Source organism: Lethenteron reissneri, chromosome 55 (genome assembly GCF_015708825.2).
Source record: "Lethenteron reissneri isolate LAM-NWPU_2019-01 chromosome 55, ASM1570882v1, whole genome shotgun sequence".
NCBI lineage: Eukaryota > Metazoa > Chordata > Hyperoartia > Petromyzontiformes > Petromyzontidae > Lethenteron > Lethenteron reissneri.
The window spans coordinates 1329600-1347607 of NC_083833.1; the positions used below are offsets into that span (position 1 = coordinate 1329600).

The 18008-nt window shown below is 47.1% G+C and overlaps 1 protein-coding gene across 1 annotated transcript; it reads left to right on the forward strand.

Moving 5' to 3' along the window:
- The first annotated feature begins 1565 nt into the window (after positions 1-1565).
- On the forward strand, positions 1566-17302 carry LOC133356760 (dynein regulatory complex subunit 2-like). Its single transcript, XM_061574422.1, has 11 exons — positions 1566-1626; positions 2603-2664; positions 3526-3648; positions 4125-4292; positions 5739-5815; positions 9817-9909; positions 10596-10734; positions 11389-11586; positions 12425-12643; positions 13317-13469; positions 15993-17302. The coding sequence occupies exons 3-11, from the start codon at positions 3526-3528 to the stop codon at positions 16278-16280; spliced, it is 1458 nt and encodes a 485-aa protein (XP_061430406.1). The 5' UTR covers positions 1566-1626; positions 2603-2664; the 3' UTR covers positions 16281-17302.
- Positions 17303-18008: the final 706 nt, after the last annotated feature.

Genomic DNA, 18008 nt, shown 5'->3' on the forward strand with positions numbered 1-18008 from the left:
GAACACCGGAGCTGAACTTTTCTAGATTTTTTTTCATTGCAAACTTAGCAATCCACAACACAAACCACACGAATACACAACATGAAACATGCCTTGCCAACACAAACCACACGAATACACAACATGAAACACGGGCCTTGCCAACACCGCGTTATTGAAAAGCTGCCATGCCTGAAAGGTTTAACCCCACCGTACTTAGCAAAACAGGATATAAAAAAATTATCATAAATCCTTGAATCTAGACCGGCAAATAATTTACAGGTCTAGATACACCAAATATATTGATTGTACTGTTGTCATTGTTCTACCTCGTCTGCGTTTTAGCAGCCGTAGCAGGCGACACGGAGGCTTTTACAATTAGTGCATGGGTCTTCAGAGTAAGAGTTACAGGCGCTCAGCTGCAATTACAAACCACTCATAAAAAATGCATGCGGTATGGGCCACTGGCCATCGGGCAGCTTGTCGACGCTTGAGACAGAATATATTTGACACCACGCGGCTGCATAAGACAAGGGTAATTCACACAAAATATGGGATTATACAATACGCAGTGAGATTTACAATAAATAAAATGCACTTTTGCAATATTCAGGAATAAACGTATCTGAAACGATGACATGATCAAAGCTACCAAGTTTCAGAAATGCTGTCAGTGTTCCAAAGCGATCATGAAAGTCGTGAATGGGTTACGGTTTAATATTTGATGGTCTCGTGGTCTTACTCCTGATATTGGCAAAGGACGGGGAGTAGGTTTGACAGCAACTAAAACAATGTTTTATTTTATCAGTTAAGGCCCACTGAGAAACATATAAAATAGCTCTTTTTCAGTAGCAACCTGGCCACAAATGATAGCTCAACAAAGTGGCTTGTGGCGTGGAAATGCAGAGCAGCCAGACAGTCTGCAGGCACGTTTCTAGATGTGGAGGGAAAAGCCAGGCCACAACTGGGAAAGAGACGTGCACACTTACAAAAATATACAGGCGCCAGGGTCGGGAATTGGGGTCGGACCCACGTGCACCTGGGTTTCTGGCGATGCTTATCGCATCTCGCCACCGTGGCCGATGATCTGCACATGGGAGAGAGGCAATGCCCTCTCGTTGGCCTTATTGGGAGATAGCGGCTGGGAAGGCAACGGAGATGCCAAGAGGGTGAAGCCGCGTTCAGATGAACCCCAGTTGTCTTGAGGGTGAGTGTTGACCCCTTAAATTTCGAATTAAAGCTTTCGTGACTGCAGGGATTCATCTTCTTGGTTCTTTCGGTAAAGTCACGTAGAAGGGAATTAATAAAATAATAAAAATAAAACATAATAAAATAATTCTTCCGACGTTTCGGCCACAACGCAAGCAGCCGTCCTCAGGTCTGTCGGAAAGACGTGACTTTACCGAAAGAACCAAGAGGATGTTGACCCCTTGTTGCCACGTTGACGTTGAGGCGCTCGACAGCGATTTGATTTCCGATTACCCCTCCCCGCCACCCTGGCCCCGCCCCCCTCTCAGGGATTGCGTGGGGAGGAGGCGGGGCTCCCTCCGACCCCTCCCCACGCGATCGCTGAGATCTCGCGAGAGTTCGCGTTGCTAGGAGACGCAGGACGCCCTGAGCGCCAGGCGGCCGCGGGCGGATACAGCGGTGAGGCCTCGTTACCCTCGTTACCCCTGGTAACCCGCGTTACCCTCGTTACCCCTGGCAACCTGCGTTACTCGCGTTACCCCTGGTAACCTGCGTTACCCTAGTTACCCCTGGTAACCCGCGTTACTCGCGTTACTCCTGTTACTCTCGTTACCCCTGGTAATCTACGTTACTCTCGTTACCCCTGGTAACCTGCGTTACCCTCGTTACCCCTGGTAACCTGTGTTACCCTCGTTACCCCTGGTAACCTGCGTTACCCTAGTTACCCCTGGTAACCTGCGTTACTCACGTTACTCCTGTTACTCTCGTTACCCCTGGTGATTACGTTACTCTCGTTACCCCTGGTAACCTGTGTTACCCTCGTTACCCCTGGTAACCTGCGTTACTCGCGTTACTCCTGTTACTCTCGTTACCCCTGGTAATCTACGTTACTCTCGTTACCCCTGGTAACCTACGTTACCCTCGTTACCCCTGGTAACCTACGTTACTCTCGTTACCCCTGGTAACTTACGTTACCCTCGTTACCCCATGTAACCTGCGTTACCCTCGTTACCCCATGTTAACCTGCGTTACTCTCGTTACCCCATGTAACCTGCGTTACCCTCGTTACCCCATGTTAACCTGCGTTACTCTCGTTACCCCATGTAACCTGCGTTACTCTCGTTACCCCTGTTAACCTGCGTTACTCTCGTTACCCATGTTAACCTGCGTTACTCTCGTTACCCCCGCGTTAACATCCTCGCTTGCGTTACCCGCGCGACCTCCTCTACCAACGTTACCCCCTTACCCCGTGTCGCCTCGGCCCCCTACCCGCGTTAGCCCACTCACCGGCGTGCCCTCGTTACCCCTATAACCTCCAACTATTATCAACCTCTTTACATTTCACCTTGAGTTGCATGGTTACTCTTGTTAACCTATTTACCTGCATTGCCGCTTACACGTGTTAACCCCCTGTACTAATGCCTCTCTTCACCAGCGTTACCCGGGCATTACCCGCGCTACCCGCAACTGCTCGGTCACACATCCAAAGACTCCAAGGTAATGGGCGATTGGTGTGTTTCAGTTGCCACGAGGTTAACATCGTTATCGTTGGTGGTAGTGACTAAGAGGGTGACCAATCCATGGTGGTGGTGTGTTCTCCCTTTTGCCTGCTATTTTGTCACCATTTCCATATATCTACCATCATCCCTACTTGCGTTATGTTCTGCTCAAGCCCGCTGTTTAATAGTAGTACTGTATGTGTCGAATCGTGTGTTCCTATTATGGGTCTGTGCAAGTCCACCGAAGCATGCACTGTTCATATTTTATTACATTTTTCTCGCCAGTGTCCATGTTTCTGATCAATATGTTTTCATAGCTGGGCTCTCAAACAGATGGCCTCAGCCTTGTCACAAATACAAGGTGTGCTCAGTGTTGATCAAGACGCCCACTGACTTAACTCCAAAAATATATTTTAACTTACGTCAACTCTGAGGGCTCTTTTCTGATACAAGATGGTGGTGCCCTGTTCACTGTGAGAGGTTCAAATGGAAATGTATTTGTCTCATGGTATAATGCAAACAGCACAGTTGAAATATAATAGGATAATTCTTTTTTTAAGTCTTCCGACTTTACGTGACATTGTGTGCTTCTGAATGTCATATTTGACATTGCATTCGTGATGCATGCTGCCACCAAAAAGCCTGTCTTTCTCTGTTCTACAATGATGTGGACCCTCATGGAGTTTTTGTCTTTCCCGCGGAGGCTTATAGGAGGGATAATGTGCGCGAGAGTCTGTGTCTAGGTGAAGTCACTTGAGCGTGTGACAGACGCATCGCTCCTGCATCGCGTGCGTCACTGTCTTTCGCAAGCGCTGCACGTTTACGCGACTTCCACGTGTCTTGTGCGAATCTTGAACAGATGCCGGCTAAGCGGAAAAAGTTTTTGACGGAGGAGGAGCAGCTGCTGCAAGCTCAACAGAAGCTTCTGGCGGAGGAAGATTCCCGTCGGAAAAAGGAGGACATGCTAATGCAGTACCTTAAGGTGTGCAGAAGCGTGTTTGTCTGCATGGAGCCCCCTGAGATGATTTAGCCAGTAAAGGACGTTGGTCATTAATGAGTATCACTAACCAGTGCTTGACACGCGGGAGGAAACTGTATTATCCAGAGAAAACCCACGCATACAAGGAGATAACACAGCTCTATATTAGATTTAATAATCCATTTTCTGGCCACTTTCTCGTCCAGTGGCTGTACAAAGAAATTGGCTAAACCTTCCATTTGAGACTTATCAAGGCTTTAAATTAATATTTGAAAGCAAATGTCAATAAAGATTCATGCTAGTAATGTGACCAAACTGGTAGTCGAATGTGCACTGTTCCCTAAGTGGACTATGCCCTAAATTATTGTGGACCTTGTTAAGAAACTCAGATTCTGCAGTTGAATAAAGATGTCCCGTTTAAATGCATTTAACGGCCGACCGAATGCTCCGAGTGTTTTGTCGCTTGCTCGCCCGTGCAGGAGAAGCTGGCCAAGGAGGAGAACAACACGCGGCTCAACTCTACCAAGCTGACTCAGCAATGGCGCGCCATGATGCGCCAGGCCAAGAGCCAGGAGCTTTGCCGTGACCTCGAGATCCTGAGCCAGACGTTTGAGCGCGTAGTTGATCGCAAGGACAGTGTTATCAAGGCAAGGGTTCTTATCAACGCGGGCTGGCCTCTGAGGGTCTGTGTTATAGGAACCAGCATTGCTCACCCAGTATACATCTACATTGGCCTGCGTGCCCTGTCCTGTCTGACGCAAGCTTGAAAATGCTTTAACGAGAGGAAAAAATGCTTTAAAGCTATGGTCAACCACACCGTTATATTAAGCTTAAGTGAGATCCTTGTTTCAAATACAAGCCACTACCTTTGATTAAACTTGGTTCTCAAGTGGAGTAAGTTATTGGTAACAATGCGGTCATCAATAACTGCACACACACAAAATTACTTTATATTCTTGGTTCTTTCGGTAAAGTCACGTAGAAGGGAAGTAAAAAAATACTAAACAAATGCTAAAAAAATATTAAACAATTAAATTCTCACAACGTTTCGACTGCAACACAAACAATCATCATCAGGTGTGAATTCCACAGCAAGAAAATTTGAAAAAAGTTACTTTAGTTCGGCTCTGCACTTGGACTTAATTTGGCTAATTTTCAGCTCTGAGAATTCAAAATATATTACTTGACTGTCGACGAAACAAACATTACCCTCAGTGGTGGCAAAGTGGGTGGGTAATTGCTTCCTCCTTACTGTGTGACACAGAGGTCACATGAAGGGAATTCAGAGGTAGCTCTGTGGTCTTTGCTTTTGTGGGCCATTCACCCAAACACGAAAGGTTTGAACTGCTCTGCGAAAGAACATGATGCCGACAGCTGAATTAGGATAAAATTGCAGATAAAGGCAAACAAATATATGGTAGTGACTTTTCATTTACTTTGTTAGAGTGCTATAATGGGCTTGGTAGTAAATGTATTTATTCTGTTACTCGTGAAGTTTCTATATAATAACAACACGTGACATAAATCGAACAGTACATAATGACAAGCTATGGGTCGTTTGATTTTGGGTTTATTTTGTATGTACGTATGTTGAACTTTTTCACCTTATGGAGCCAACCTTTCAAAATTTCTTGCTGTGGTTTTCACACCTGATGATGATTGCTTGTGTTGCAATCGAAACGTCGTGAGAATGTTATAGTTTTATTTGTATTATTTTATTATTTCCCTTCTACGTGACTTTACCGAAAGAACCAAGAATATGAATCCCTGCAGTCACGAAAGCTTTGAATCGAAATGTAGCCAATTTTGTTAACAGGAGGTGTGGGGAATGGACAACAAACTACACACAAAAAGCAGTTCTAAATAAATGAGTTTTCAACACAGTGATGTACATAAACTCTGCACAACAGCTACGTAGATTTTAAAGTACTCAAGTTGTAATAGTATTATAATATTTTCCTTGAAAATGTGTCCCTGTTCTGAAGTAGGGGTTGTGTGGCCAATCCCGCCGCTGTGTGTGTGAGAGCGCTTTGAGATGAGATTGTCGCGTGCCGTCGCTAGAGAGTGTCTCCGTCCCCTCTCGGTCCACGCAGTGCCTCACCAAGGACCTGGAGGAGGCGGAAGAGCAGCACTGCATGGCGTTTCGCAGCCACATGGAGAATGTGCAGAGGCGAGTGAGACATTGCATCGCGCGGCCGCTCCGGTTACAGGCATCTCGATGTCATGAGGTGTCGCATAGACCGTTCATTTCAGTGGCCATGTCTAAGCCTTAGGTAGACTCATCATCATCAACTGTGACCATTGTCTATTGCTCGATGAAGGCCTCCCCATGCCTTGTGGTCCTGCGCAGGGGGTAGTTTGTCAACATTTTCAGTGGGTGGGTTGAAATAGGTGAACAAAAAAGAGAATGCATGGCAAGTGCATTGGGATGTACAGATGAAATGCGCCTTACAAATGTACATTGTTAGTCTGTGGTTTATATTTTAAACATGAAGATATATAATTCACAAGTGTCTGTCTGCTTGTCACGCTCTATCTCCCAAATGGCACGTCGAGGGGAAACTTGAATACAATCAAAAATGTTCCTCTTGCCGATGACATTACTGCAAAATTGTCACCTTTACGAATTTACGAAAAAAAATTCTCCCCGGAAATTCGATAAAACACCTTGGAATATCCAATAGCCCGCCGTTTGAAAACGACGATGTTAACGGAACGCGCCGTGCGCTTCATTGCTCAAACTTGGCTTTGTTGTCCATCTCTTGTACCTCCGATTAGCACGGTTGGCTATGTACCGTACGAAAGAAGTTCAACATACATACAAATCGATGTAATGATTAATGAGTGCTTGCAAGTTATATCCCGGGCAGTGCTAGTATATATACACATATACAGTACTGTCTACAGAACTGTTTAAAGCCTTTATGAATCACTCATTTGGAAAAATCTTCCACCACGCAAGCTACATGCCGTTATTGCTGTCGTATTATTATTAATATGGATATGGAAACAAAATGCAATAACCAGAACCACTTATGCAGCATCTCTGAACAACCAAAATGTAAACACTCGTCGATGTGTGCTGTGCTGTGGTTGAGGTAATGCTGTGTTGTTGATGTCGTTTAGAACGTTGTTGAGATTGAGGTGGTGTGGTTAAACTCGTGTTGGTGCCATGCTTGAGATGCCGTTGTGTTGCTGTTTCAAAGCAGTGTTGTGTTGTGATTGTGGCGGTCTTGTGCGCTGGTTGAGGTGCTGCTTTGTGTTGGTTGAGGTTTGTGCCCTTTGTGTTTGAGGTGGTGTTGCTGTATCGTGTGGTTAGAATGAGTATATTTGTGCTACCGTTACAATGTTGTGCTGTATTGTGGTTGAGGTAATGCTGTTGTGCCATCACTACACTTGTACTCTGCTGTGGTGGTGGTGCTGTGGGTGCACCTAGCTTGGCACAAGCGCCGTGGTGATGTCACCGCCACGTAGTGGTAAACTGTGGTTGTTGTTGCTGTTTTCTATAAAGTGTTAATATGCGGCCCTGTGTTTGAAGTGTTGCATTGTGGTGTTGTGATTGAGGTGTATTCTTGTGCTGCGTTTCATCTGATTCTTTGTTGTGGTTAAGCTGTTGCTACGTTGTGCTGTGGTCAGGTTGTTGCTGTTGTTATGGTGATGCTGTATTGTGTGGTGGTTGAGGTAGTTCTGTATTTTGGTTGAGGTGGTGTTGTTGTGGTTGAGTTTGTGTTGTTGAGGTGGTGCTGTTGTGGTTGTGGTGCTGTGTTGTGGTTGTGGTGGTGCTGTGTTGTTGTTATGGTGGTGCTGTGTTGTGGTTGAGGTGGTGCTGTGTTGTTGTTGCGGTGGTGCTGTGTTGTTGTAGTGGTGGTGCTGTGTTGTTGTAGTGGTGGTGCTGTGTTGTGGTTGTGGTGGTGCTGTGATGTTGTAGTGGTGCTGTGTTGTGGTTGAGGTGGTGCTGTGTTGTGGTTGTGGTGGTGCTGTGTTGTTGTTGTGGTGGTGTTGTGTTGTGGTTGTGGTGGTGCTGTGTTGTGGTTGAGGTGGTGCTGTGTTGTGGTTGTGGTGGTGCTGTGATGTTGTAGTGGTGCTGTGTTGTTGTTGTGGTGGTGCTGTGTTGTGGTTGTGGTGGTGCTGTGTTGTGGTTGTGGTGGTGCTGTGTCGTGGTTTTGGTGGTGCTGTGTCGTGGTTGTGGTGGTGCTGTGTTGTGGTTGTGCTGTGTTGTGGTTGAGGTGGTGCTGTGTTGTTGTTGTGGTGGTGCTGTGTTGTGGTGGTGCTGTGTTGTGGTTGAGGTGGTGCTGTGTTGTTGTGGTGGTGCTGTGTTGTGGTTGTGCTGTGTTGTGGTTGAGGTGGTGCTGTGTTGTGGTGGTGCTGTGTTGTTGTAGTGGTGGTGCTGTGTTGTTGTTGTGGTGGTGCTGTGTTGTGGTTGTGGTGGTGCTGTGTTGTGGTTGTGGTGGTGCTGTGTTGTGGTTGTGGTGGTGCTGTGTCGTGGTTTTGGTGGTGCTGTGTAGTTGTAGTGGTGCTGTGTTGTTGTAGTGGTGGTGCTGTGTTGTGGTTGTGGTGGTGCTGTGTTGTGGTTGTGGTGGTGCTGTGTCGTGGTTTTGGTGGTGCTGTGTAGTTGTAGTGGTGCTGTGTTGTTGTTGTAGTGGTGGTGCTGTGTTGTAGTTGTGGTGGTGCTGTGTTGTTGTTGTGGTGGTGCTGTGTTGTTGTTGTGGTGGTGCTGTGTTGTTGTTGAGGTGGTGCTGTGTTGTTGTAGTGGTGGTGCTGTGTTGTTGTAGTGGTGGTGTTGTGTTGTTGTTGAGGTGGTGCTGTGTTGTGGTTGTGGTGGTGCTGTGTTGTGGTGCTGTGATGTTGTAGTGGTGCTGTGTTGTGGTTGTGGTGGTGCTGTGTTGTGGTGCTGTGATGTTGTAGTGGTGCTGTGTTGTGGTTGTGGTGGTGCTGTGTTGTGGTTGTGGTGGTGCTGTGTCGTGGTTTTGGTGGTGCTGTGTAGTTGTAGTGGTGCTGTGGTTGAGGTGGTGCTGTGTTGTGGTTGTGGTGGTGCTGTGTAGTTGTAGTGGTGCTGTGGTTGAGGTGGTGCTGTGGTTGTAGTGGTGCTGTGGTTGAGGTGGTGTTGTAGTGGTGGTGCTGTGTTGTGTTGTTGTAGTGGTGCTGTGTTGTGTTGTTGTAGTGGTGCTGTGTTGTGGTTGTGGTGGTGCTGTGTTGTGGTTGTGGTGGTGCTGTGGTTGAGGTGGTGCTGTGTTGTGCTGTAGTGAAGGTGGTGAGCTGTGTTTCCTTTGAGCTGGCGCTTTAGCTATTTGAAGTGTACAGGCTGCTGGACTATATCAGCACCCTGCAAGTTGTACGGGCTGTGTGGTTCATTAGGTAGGTTAGTGTGATGTGGTATATTGACATAGATTAATGCGTGGTGTGGTTATTTTAGTTAATGTTTTGATGACGATTGATTGCATTGTTTAATGTTCTGTGGTGGTCTAGTAAAATGTGGAGTGACTGTATCATATAATTTTTACTTAAAACTTTCGTGACTGCAGGAATTCATATTATTTGGTTCATTCGGTAAAGTCACGTAGATAGACAAATAAAAGTTAATAAAATAATATAAAAACTATATTACTTTATTATATAACTTTATTATTATATTACTTACTTTTATTTTTCTATCTACGTGACTTTCCGAAAGAACCAAATAATATGTATTATTTAATGTTGCGTAACGTATGGAATGTCAATTCACGACCCTCTCTCACCTAACTCACTGCCCTCTCTCGCTAACCTTTCCGACTGAAAAAGATCAAACTTGGCTCACCAATATGCAGGCATTGCACCTCGCTTTGATGGGAAGTGCTGTCACATGCGCACCACATGCACCCGCAGACAAAGGCTGCACAAATCATGGGGTGAATTTGGTTCCACAGATTCACATTTGTCAATCTGATGAAAGTTCCGAAACCAAATGGAATCAATTTGTATTTGTCCCATTCGCATTAGGTACTGTGTGGATCATTGGGGTAGGTAAATGCTGCATGGTTTATTGGGGTAGATGGATGCTGTGTGGTGCAGTGGGGTAAGTGGATGCTATCTTACTCATTGAGTTAGTCGGATGATTGATGGTTTAGTGGATTAGGTGCATGCAGCAGGGTAAAGTGGATGCTGTGCTGTCTGCTCTCGCTCGGAATACAGGTTGCTGGGTTTGCAAGCAGCGCGTGTGAAACGTCTCAGGGAAGAATACCAGCTGGAGGTGTCTGCCCTCAAGGAGGAGTTTGACACTGAGAGGTGAGTGGGCTATGGGGAAACAAACTAAACCCACACAGGGAGCTCTGAGACAAGAGCTAACCTCCACCTCTTATTATTGATATGGCGACGATACTGATGGTGTGATGGTGACAAACATTTGGTCTGAACATTCAGAGGTCTAATATTGTCTGGGATTTGTCATACAGGAGGCTTGTTGACACCTACTGTAGCGGACAGGGCCACAAGTGGAGTGGGATAGGATTTAAAAATAAAAGTGTCGGTATTCCAGTGAGTGATAATGACAGTGGTGGTGGTGTCATTAGTAGCAATATCAGAGAGTGCTGTCAGTAATTATAGTCCCATTGAGTTCAATTTCAGATACGGGTGCCAGTGAATGCATTTTCAATGACTTGGGTATCAGTGGTTGCCTGTGTCAGCATGTGGCGTTCGTGAGTGAGGTGTCAGTGGTTGGCTGTGTTAGCATGTGGTGTTAGTGAGTGAGGTGTTAGTGGTTGTCTGTTTCAGCATGTGGTGTTAGTGAGTGAGGTGTCAGTGGTTGGCTGTGTCAGCATGTGGTGTTAGTGAGTGAGGTGTTAGTGGTTGTCTATGTCAGCATGTGGTGTTCGTGAGTGAGGTGTCAGTGGTTGGCTGTGTGAGTGGCAGCAGCGGCACGTGGTGTCAGCATGCGCGGTGGTGAGCGTGTGTGTGCGCGCCGTGTGCTGCAGGGAGCTCATTGTTCAGCAGCACGCCCACGAGATATCGGACATCGGGGACATCCTGTTCGCAATGGAGGAGAATTTTGCAGAGAAGGAGAAGGAGGCACTGCAAGAGTTCCACAGCTCAATGGATGAGATCAAGAACGACGTGGGTTTGATTCACTCACACACGCAGTGCAGTTACAGCCGGAGGTGCAGAAACAGCTGCGGTGGAAACTGAGCCATACTTTAAATCCAAACCAGTGGCTAAATCAGCCCCGAAGTTCACCCTTTTCACGTAAAAGGATAATCTTTTTCAAAAATATGAATCGGCTGTATCTGGGTGCTGGGATGATTTGGTGCTAAGTATGAGGCATGGAAAAGTCCTCATCCAACAGTGGATAGACAGAATGGTTGTACATATGCACCTGGGTTTATTGGGTATTTGGCTCTAAAACTTGAGTGCTGAGTTAATTGAATTGGGCGGTGAGTTTATTGGGTATTTGGTTGACTTCGTACTGAGTTGTTTGGGTAATGACTTGATTTATGATGTTATTGAGTGCTTGGTTAATTGGGTGTTCCGATTGATAATGTATTAGTTCCTGGGTTGGTTTGGGTTTTGGGTTGAATGGGTTAATTTGCTACTGTGTTGAACCACTGGGTGCTTATATTTTATTGATTATCCACCGAGTTTTAGATTGTGTGCTGGTCATAGTACCAATGTCTTGTGTTGATGAGTTGATTGCTGGGTTCATTGTTCACTGGGTGCTGTGTTGATTGCGTGCTGGCGGACGTATCACGGTCCGTTGTCGATCTGGTGCAGGTTCTCGAGGAGAAGCAGGCGCTGCGCATGCAGCTGGAAGGTGCTGTGGAGGCACTGTGGCGCCAGTTCCAGGTGGCGCTGCAGCAGTACACGGATGCCACGGAGGAGCGGCGCATCGCCTTCGATGCCCTGAAGACGCGCGACGAGAAGAGTGCTCGTGAGATTGAAGCTCACGCGCGCAGGTTGCAGCGTCTACAGGTGCACATGAATAATACTCATATTAATTTACATTTATCAGGCGCAATTCATCCAAGGATCTCAGTGTGCCATGATCGAAGTAAAAAAATATAAATACTACAAAGTCCAAAGTCCTCTGGTAATACATGGGAAGTGTAGGTCTGCAGGTGAAAAAGGTGAGTCTTTAGAGAAGACTTAAACTGGTTGTGCGAGCTCACCTATCGAACCACTGGTGGGGGGGCATTCCGTGGTCTTGGCGCTGCGCGTGCCAAGGCTCAGTCACAAGGCTTTAGCAAAACACGTTACAGTAGACGATTATACTCGCGATAAAATAACGCTACAGGTAGTCTTTGGCATCCAGTGAATTTGTGTAAACCGTCTTAGCCAACTACCTTAATATAGTGTTTAGATTTTACACTTTCTGATATTCTACAAAGGTATGTTGCACAAATAACCAGTAGTGGGCTTAACTTGCTGGCTTTCATGTCAAACTCATTTGGAGGATAATGACTTGGTTCACTGATAATGTCGATTGTGTATATTTTATGTGTCCATCACTTAACCTAAAGCAATACAGGACTTTAGGCTGGCCCCCATCTGTAGATTAAAACAATGAGACTATGAGCTGTAATTTCTAGGGGTCTAAATGCAAAGAAATGTAAGTTTGTTGTACTAAATTTCCACTTTTAATCCTCTTCGAACATCCACGTAATTAGTAATTCCGTCACAGTGATTTCACTGACCTGGTGTACGCATTCCCTTGATATTCCTCATGCGCTGCACTCCTTTCGAACCCTGCGGCTGTTTTCACTGGGTTCATGCGTCCGTTCCTTTGCTCGCGCCGCGCATGCTGGCCTAGGACTCGATGGCGTCCGTGCGCACACGCACGTCGGCGCTGGCGCGCGAGTGCGAGGAGCGGAACCAGCGTCTGCGCGAGGAGCGAGCGGCGGCGCGGCTGCACGCCCTGCAGGGCAAGGGGGCGCTGGGGGAGCAGCGCTCGCGGGAGCGCAAGCGCCTCGCGGTCCTGGCCGAGCACAGCCACCGCACCAACGCCGTCCTCGACACGGTGCTGCGGAAGGCAGGCCCTGCACACTCATGCACAACAACAAACACAACGACGACTGCCGTTCACCACTGAGTGGCAGTGATGTCACCACGGCGCTTGCGCCAGGCTGTACGCAGTTTGAGGCCACGTGAAGTGTCGAATGCTCGTTGGCAGGAGGTCACAGGACAGACCCAAATGCATGGGTTGACTGACTGAGATGACTGGCACCACCTGTGCCATTTCGCTGTGGTTTGGCCGCCCGGTGCTCCGCTCGTTGCTGTGAGCGTCGGTCCTCTGCCCTCTGCTGTTGTTGGAGGGCGACTGCCTCCAAATGCTCATTCAAATACACATGTACAGCAACGCACATGCACTCGGACAAAAACTCTCTCGTGTAGCCTAATAGGCTGTCGGGGCAGGTGCCATTAGTAAGCATCTACTAAAGCTGAGAGGGTTTTGTGGCCAACATCACTTCCATCCGCCTTTGACTACCCAGTGATGATGTTTACACACTGCACCAGGTACTCATTTAAGGCTAAGTGCAAAACTCGGGTGTCCATGACGAGTTTAGTTATTTGTCACCGATGTTGGTCATGTTCGAGAATCAAACTCAAGATCGTCTTTGTCGATGCGTCTCCAAGTCCAGTGTCAGATTTCCGAGCTTGAGGAGGCTCGCGCAGGTGGCCGATTCATGATATTCTCGATGCAGGCTGAGCAGGTACTGAAGATGGGGGAGATTTGCCGTCGTATGGAGACCGAGCAAGAGAAGGTGCTGCCCTTCCCGCCCGGCGCCCTGACCCCCGAGGAGCAGCGCGACGTGGACACCCAGCTGGCCCAGACGCCCACCCAGCAGCTCTCGCAGGTACTGCACAGCCAGCTACGTGCCATCGAGCATCCCTCCATACCGGTGTTCAAGAGCCGCATGGCTCACAGGGCTATACCTAATAAATTAAAATAAATGAAACCGTGTTATTCATTGCAAGGCCCGCGGGGGCCACTGGCGGCCCCCGACAATACACAAAATGTGACATTACCCCATCATCATCGTGCTGTCAAACCCCAAAGGTTTCAAATGTGTGGCGGCCCTCACACTGATGATGAAGTAGCCCCCCCCCCCCTTTGAAAATGAGTGAAGAACACTTGCCTCTACGGAGAGAATACCTGGGTGCCTTCGTCTGCCGAGTGCTGGTCTTCCTGACCGGATCATTCAGGCTTTAGAAAAAATGTATTTTCATCCAGTTATTTAGCAACATTTTACCAACGCAAAGCATTTCAACACTTTCGTCAAGATGTTCATTTGGCCCCAAAGGAAACACAATCCAAAAAGCGAATTTCTGCCTTCTTACATAAATCTACCAAAGCTGTGTGTCCCAGAATGGCACAAGTTGTAAATTTCTTCATGAGAAAAAAATATTCATAATAAAAGGTTTTGGGTTAGATCGCGTTATTTATAAATGTGTCACAACCCTCCACCACCCGACACGGCCAATCAGTAAAAAATGTGTCACGTTGAGCGAAATTCGTACTAAAAAATTGTAAATGTTGTGGATTCACTCTTCAACAAACCGGTGGGCTAAGGTAGTGAACTATTTGTCTTTTGTCAACGTGACACTTTTTTACTGATTAGCCGTGTCGGGTGGTGGAGGGTTACGACACATTTATAAATAACGCGATCTAACCCAAAAACGTTGATTATGAATACTATATATCAGGTCCAATTAACACGTTTGTAGAATGGTTGTACAGTGGGAACCTGACTGTCTTACAGATAAATAGAAGGAAGTTATGTATCTTCTTTCTTCTTCTTTCTTTTTCTTCTTCTTATATATAAAAGTCTCCGCGTGCTCGCGCTTGCGGGGGATTTGCCTCTCAAACGGTGGGCTTTTCATCGAAAAAAAATTGGCAGGCAGCACGCCATAAGCCCCGCAGTGGGAATAGGCTATTCCGTTTTCCCATCCGTATACTTTAATGTAGTTTAATTAACACATTTGTGCCATTTTTAAAAATTATTATTTACTTATTGTGCGCCGTCCACCGTACCAACTGACGCCAATTGCGTGGGGGGGCGCGAACCCTACCAAGTGCTGCGCATTCGTTCGAGCTCACCGGGGGATATTTCCTTATACGCGTTTTACAGGCAACACATACACACATAACGCTGCGGATATTTCTTCACAGTGTCATGTCCTCTTAACCCCCCCCAACACAATGCGTCCAGTTTATACTACAAGCTCCCTACATAATCATTTTAGTGCTTACATACCATTATTCTTGCACGGGCGGGGAATGCTGGGGGTGTGGGGGTAGCGGCCCAGCCCCTAGCCTGGCAACGTGCCAACTTCGCCGCCTCGCCAATGTAGGCCAGGACGGGGGTTATGCATGGCACAAGGCCTCAACACGGCTATAGTAAGTACTTATTTCCTTGCTTCTTACGCTAACAAGCTCACAACAATGAGCGGAGCGCCGGGTGGCTAAAGCACAGCAAGTTGTCACAGTAGGGGGCACAGGCGGTGCATCAGCCAGTCATCTCAGTCAGTCGACCTGTGCCATCTGGGTCTGCCCCGTGACCTCCTGCCAGCGGGCGTTCGACACTTCACGTGGCCACAAGGTGCACATGGCCTGCCACAAGTGTTGTCGTGACGTCACCGCCACTTACTGGCGAATGGCGGTTGTTGTTGTTCAGTCTATGTATGTATGTGTGAGTCGATATGTGTGTGTGTCAGTCGATTTGTGTGTGTAACTGCATGTGTGTGTCTGCCTTTTTTGCCCGGGCAACGCCGGTTACTTGCCACTCGTGGCCCTATAAAACACTTTACAGCCCAGCAGGTGAGTGCAATTAAAACAGGAGGTGGAGCACAGTCGGTGTGAACACAGGGGTGGCATTCTGCTACAGCTTTACCATACAGCAAATAATGATTTAAAAAGAATGCATCAAAGAGCGCCGTACTCTAAAATAGTATAGTGCGCGTCCAATGTAGTAGGCAGAGGAGGCCTACAACTACTGTATTGAGAATGTTATCCTGGGCGCTGCAGGCGAATGCTCCATGCCAATGTGTTGAGGCACGGTCTGTGCGTGCATCACAACCTGGCACAGAGCACACAATAAGAGCAGCCGAAGATTAAATAATTCACAGTAGTCCGAGGCCTGGCTCTGGATTCCAGCGATAAATATGCTCCGTGCAAAATTGTGTTGTGCTTCACTCAACAGCCTTCTTGTGCACATGAGAGCAAAGCAGTGTTGTTTTGATTAAATAAGAAACATTTTGGTGTCATGAAAGCAGATTACAAACTTATTGCTAAACTATTATGGGTGTATAAAATTCTGCGTACGTTTTGACCGGACCTTTTTATTCAAGCAACGCATGGGGTGGTCTCGCTGCCGCAGGTCGCAGCGCAGTACAGCTCGATGGAGCGCTTCTGGCGTCGCTACAACAAGGTACTGCTGGAGCAGCTGGCGCTCGAGCACGAGCGCGATGCCCTGCAGCGGGAGAACGGGCGCCTGCGCCGTGCGCTGCAGCTCTACCTGGAGGGACTGTCGCTCGGAGGAGATGCGCCAGCCCTCGCCACCGCCACCACCCCGACTGTGCCCGTCGGTGACGCGCGTGTGCGACGGCCCAGCCACATGGTCGTCATCGAAGCGGCGCACGTCGTGAAGCACCTCGTGCCGTCTTGAGCTATGGGCGCGCTGGCGCGCGATGGGAGTTCTTGCGCCGTAGGAAGGAGTGTGGGTGGAGCGTGACTTTGCCACACTGAGATCGGCAAGACAAATACCATTTTAAAGTGCATTTATAATATTAACCTTTAAATAATAACTATACAAATGATAGTTCTTTATCCATACGTCTCATTGAGTATAATTTTTAGGATGTTCCTGCATTGGAATGGGTAGCCAATTCCTTGTTTATATGTTGGAGAAAAATGGAGTAGCCAGAGGCAATCCAAGCATACAAGCAGTTGACACTACAAAACTTTACAGACTGGTGAGTGACCAATTCGTTAAGCTGCAATCCGATGGTCACCTCACGGCCCAACATTGTAAATCTCCGTCACATAATGTGCACTTTAAACCGCACCTCCGATTAGCACGGTTGGCTACGTATGGTGCAAAACAAGTTCAACATACATATGTGGTCCTAAAGGCAGGGATGGGGAATCTAAGGCCCACGGTCTGGATACAACCTGTGAAATAGATTCATATGGCTCATGGTTACATGAGGCCTCCTGCTTCGAATCGGTCTGCAAACAATATTTATCCATCACTGCAGGCATCTCTGCCAGACTAATCGGGTATTAGAGAGGAATATCTTCAACCCTGTCAACACTGTATTTCTAATTTGACCATGCTCAGTCACCTGTTGTCTAGTGGATCTGAGCACACAATCGATGCATGAAGTAAAAATGTTGTGTTAAATAATTCGTGGCCCACCAAGGATATTTGAAAGTCCCATTCGGCCCTCAGGAAACAAAAGGTTCTCGACGCTTGGGCTCGGAGCTGACAGTGTAGCTGAGTGGGCTAGGGGTTGAGAATGCAGTTAATTGAGAGCATAGTTGAGTGCGTCAGTAAATTCCCTTCCCTTGAAGGACATTTGTATAAAATTTGAGTAAATTGTACATACTATCTCACGCAAATAATTTCAATACTTACATTGCAAGCATAACAATCTATTATCATCAATAAACCCATATGTTCTGCTTCCTGACTGTCAGTGTAATTCGATTCGTCTTGCTTCTTTGCACACTTTTTAGCTATCGTTCCATTTCATTGGTAAGCGTGCATGTTTCCAAAGTTCTGAACTTGGCCTAGTGGCAGTGCGTTCGCAGCTTGTTGCTGAAGTTTGCGGTTCGAATCCAGCGTCTGCCCTGGTTAAAGGACTGTGGGTGTATTAACTTTTAAAATCGTGCCATCTGATTCACAGTGGCCAGCGAAGGCCCCCTCGTGTTATTCACAAAAATGGCCAATTGTGCGCCGGCGTCATGTTCCAAATTTTCCAAATGAAAATCACTCAATTATGATTATACATAGGAGTCGTTGGCCCTTACTGCAAACAACTTGGCAGGACCTTCGTTAAATATAGTTGAGAGTCTTTATTTGGTACACAAATGCTTGCTTTTCGATCACATGCATCTAATCCAGCACTGTGGAGGCGAGGTTTGGTGAATCACACAAATGTTGCGAAATCCCTTCCCTTGGGTGTCGAGGTGCCATACTCTGGCTCGCCAGGTGAAGGCAGGACAGAAAGTGGACTAATCGCCATCTGTTTCTATCTGTACGGGGATAGAATGTTACCCCTCTCACGTGGGTTTTTCAAGGTGCTCCGGTTTCCTCCCAGACGTATAAATACTGATTGGCTGAAAACATAAAATAAACAAATGAGTCCTGTGTCTCAGTGTGGCGTTCCTG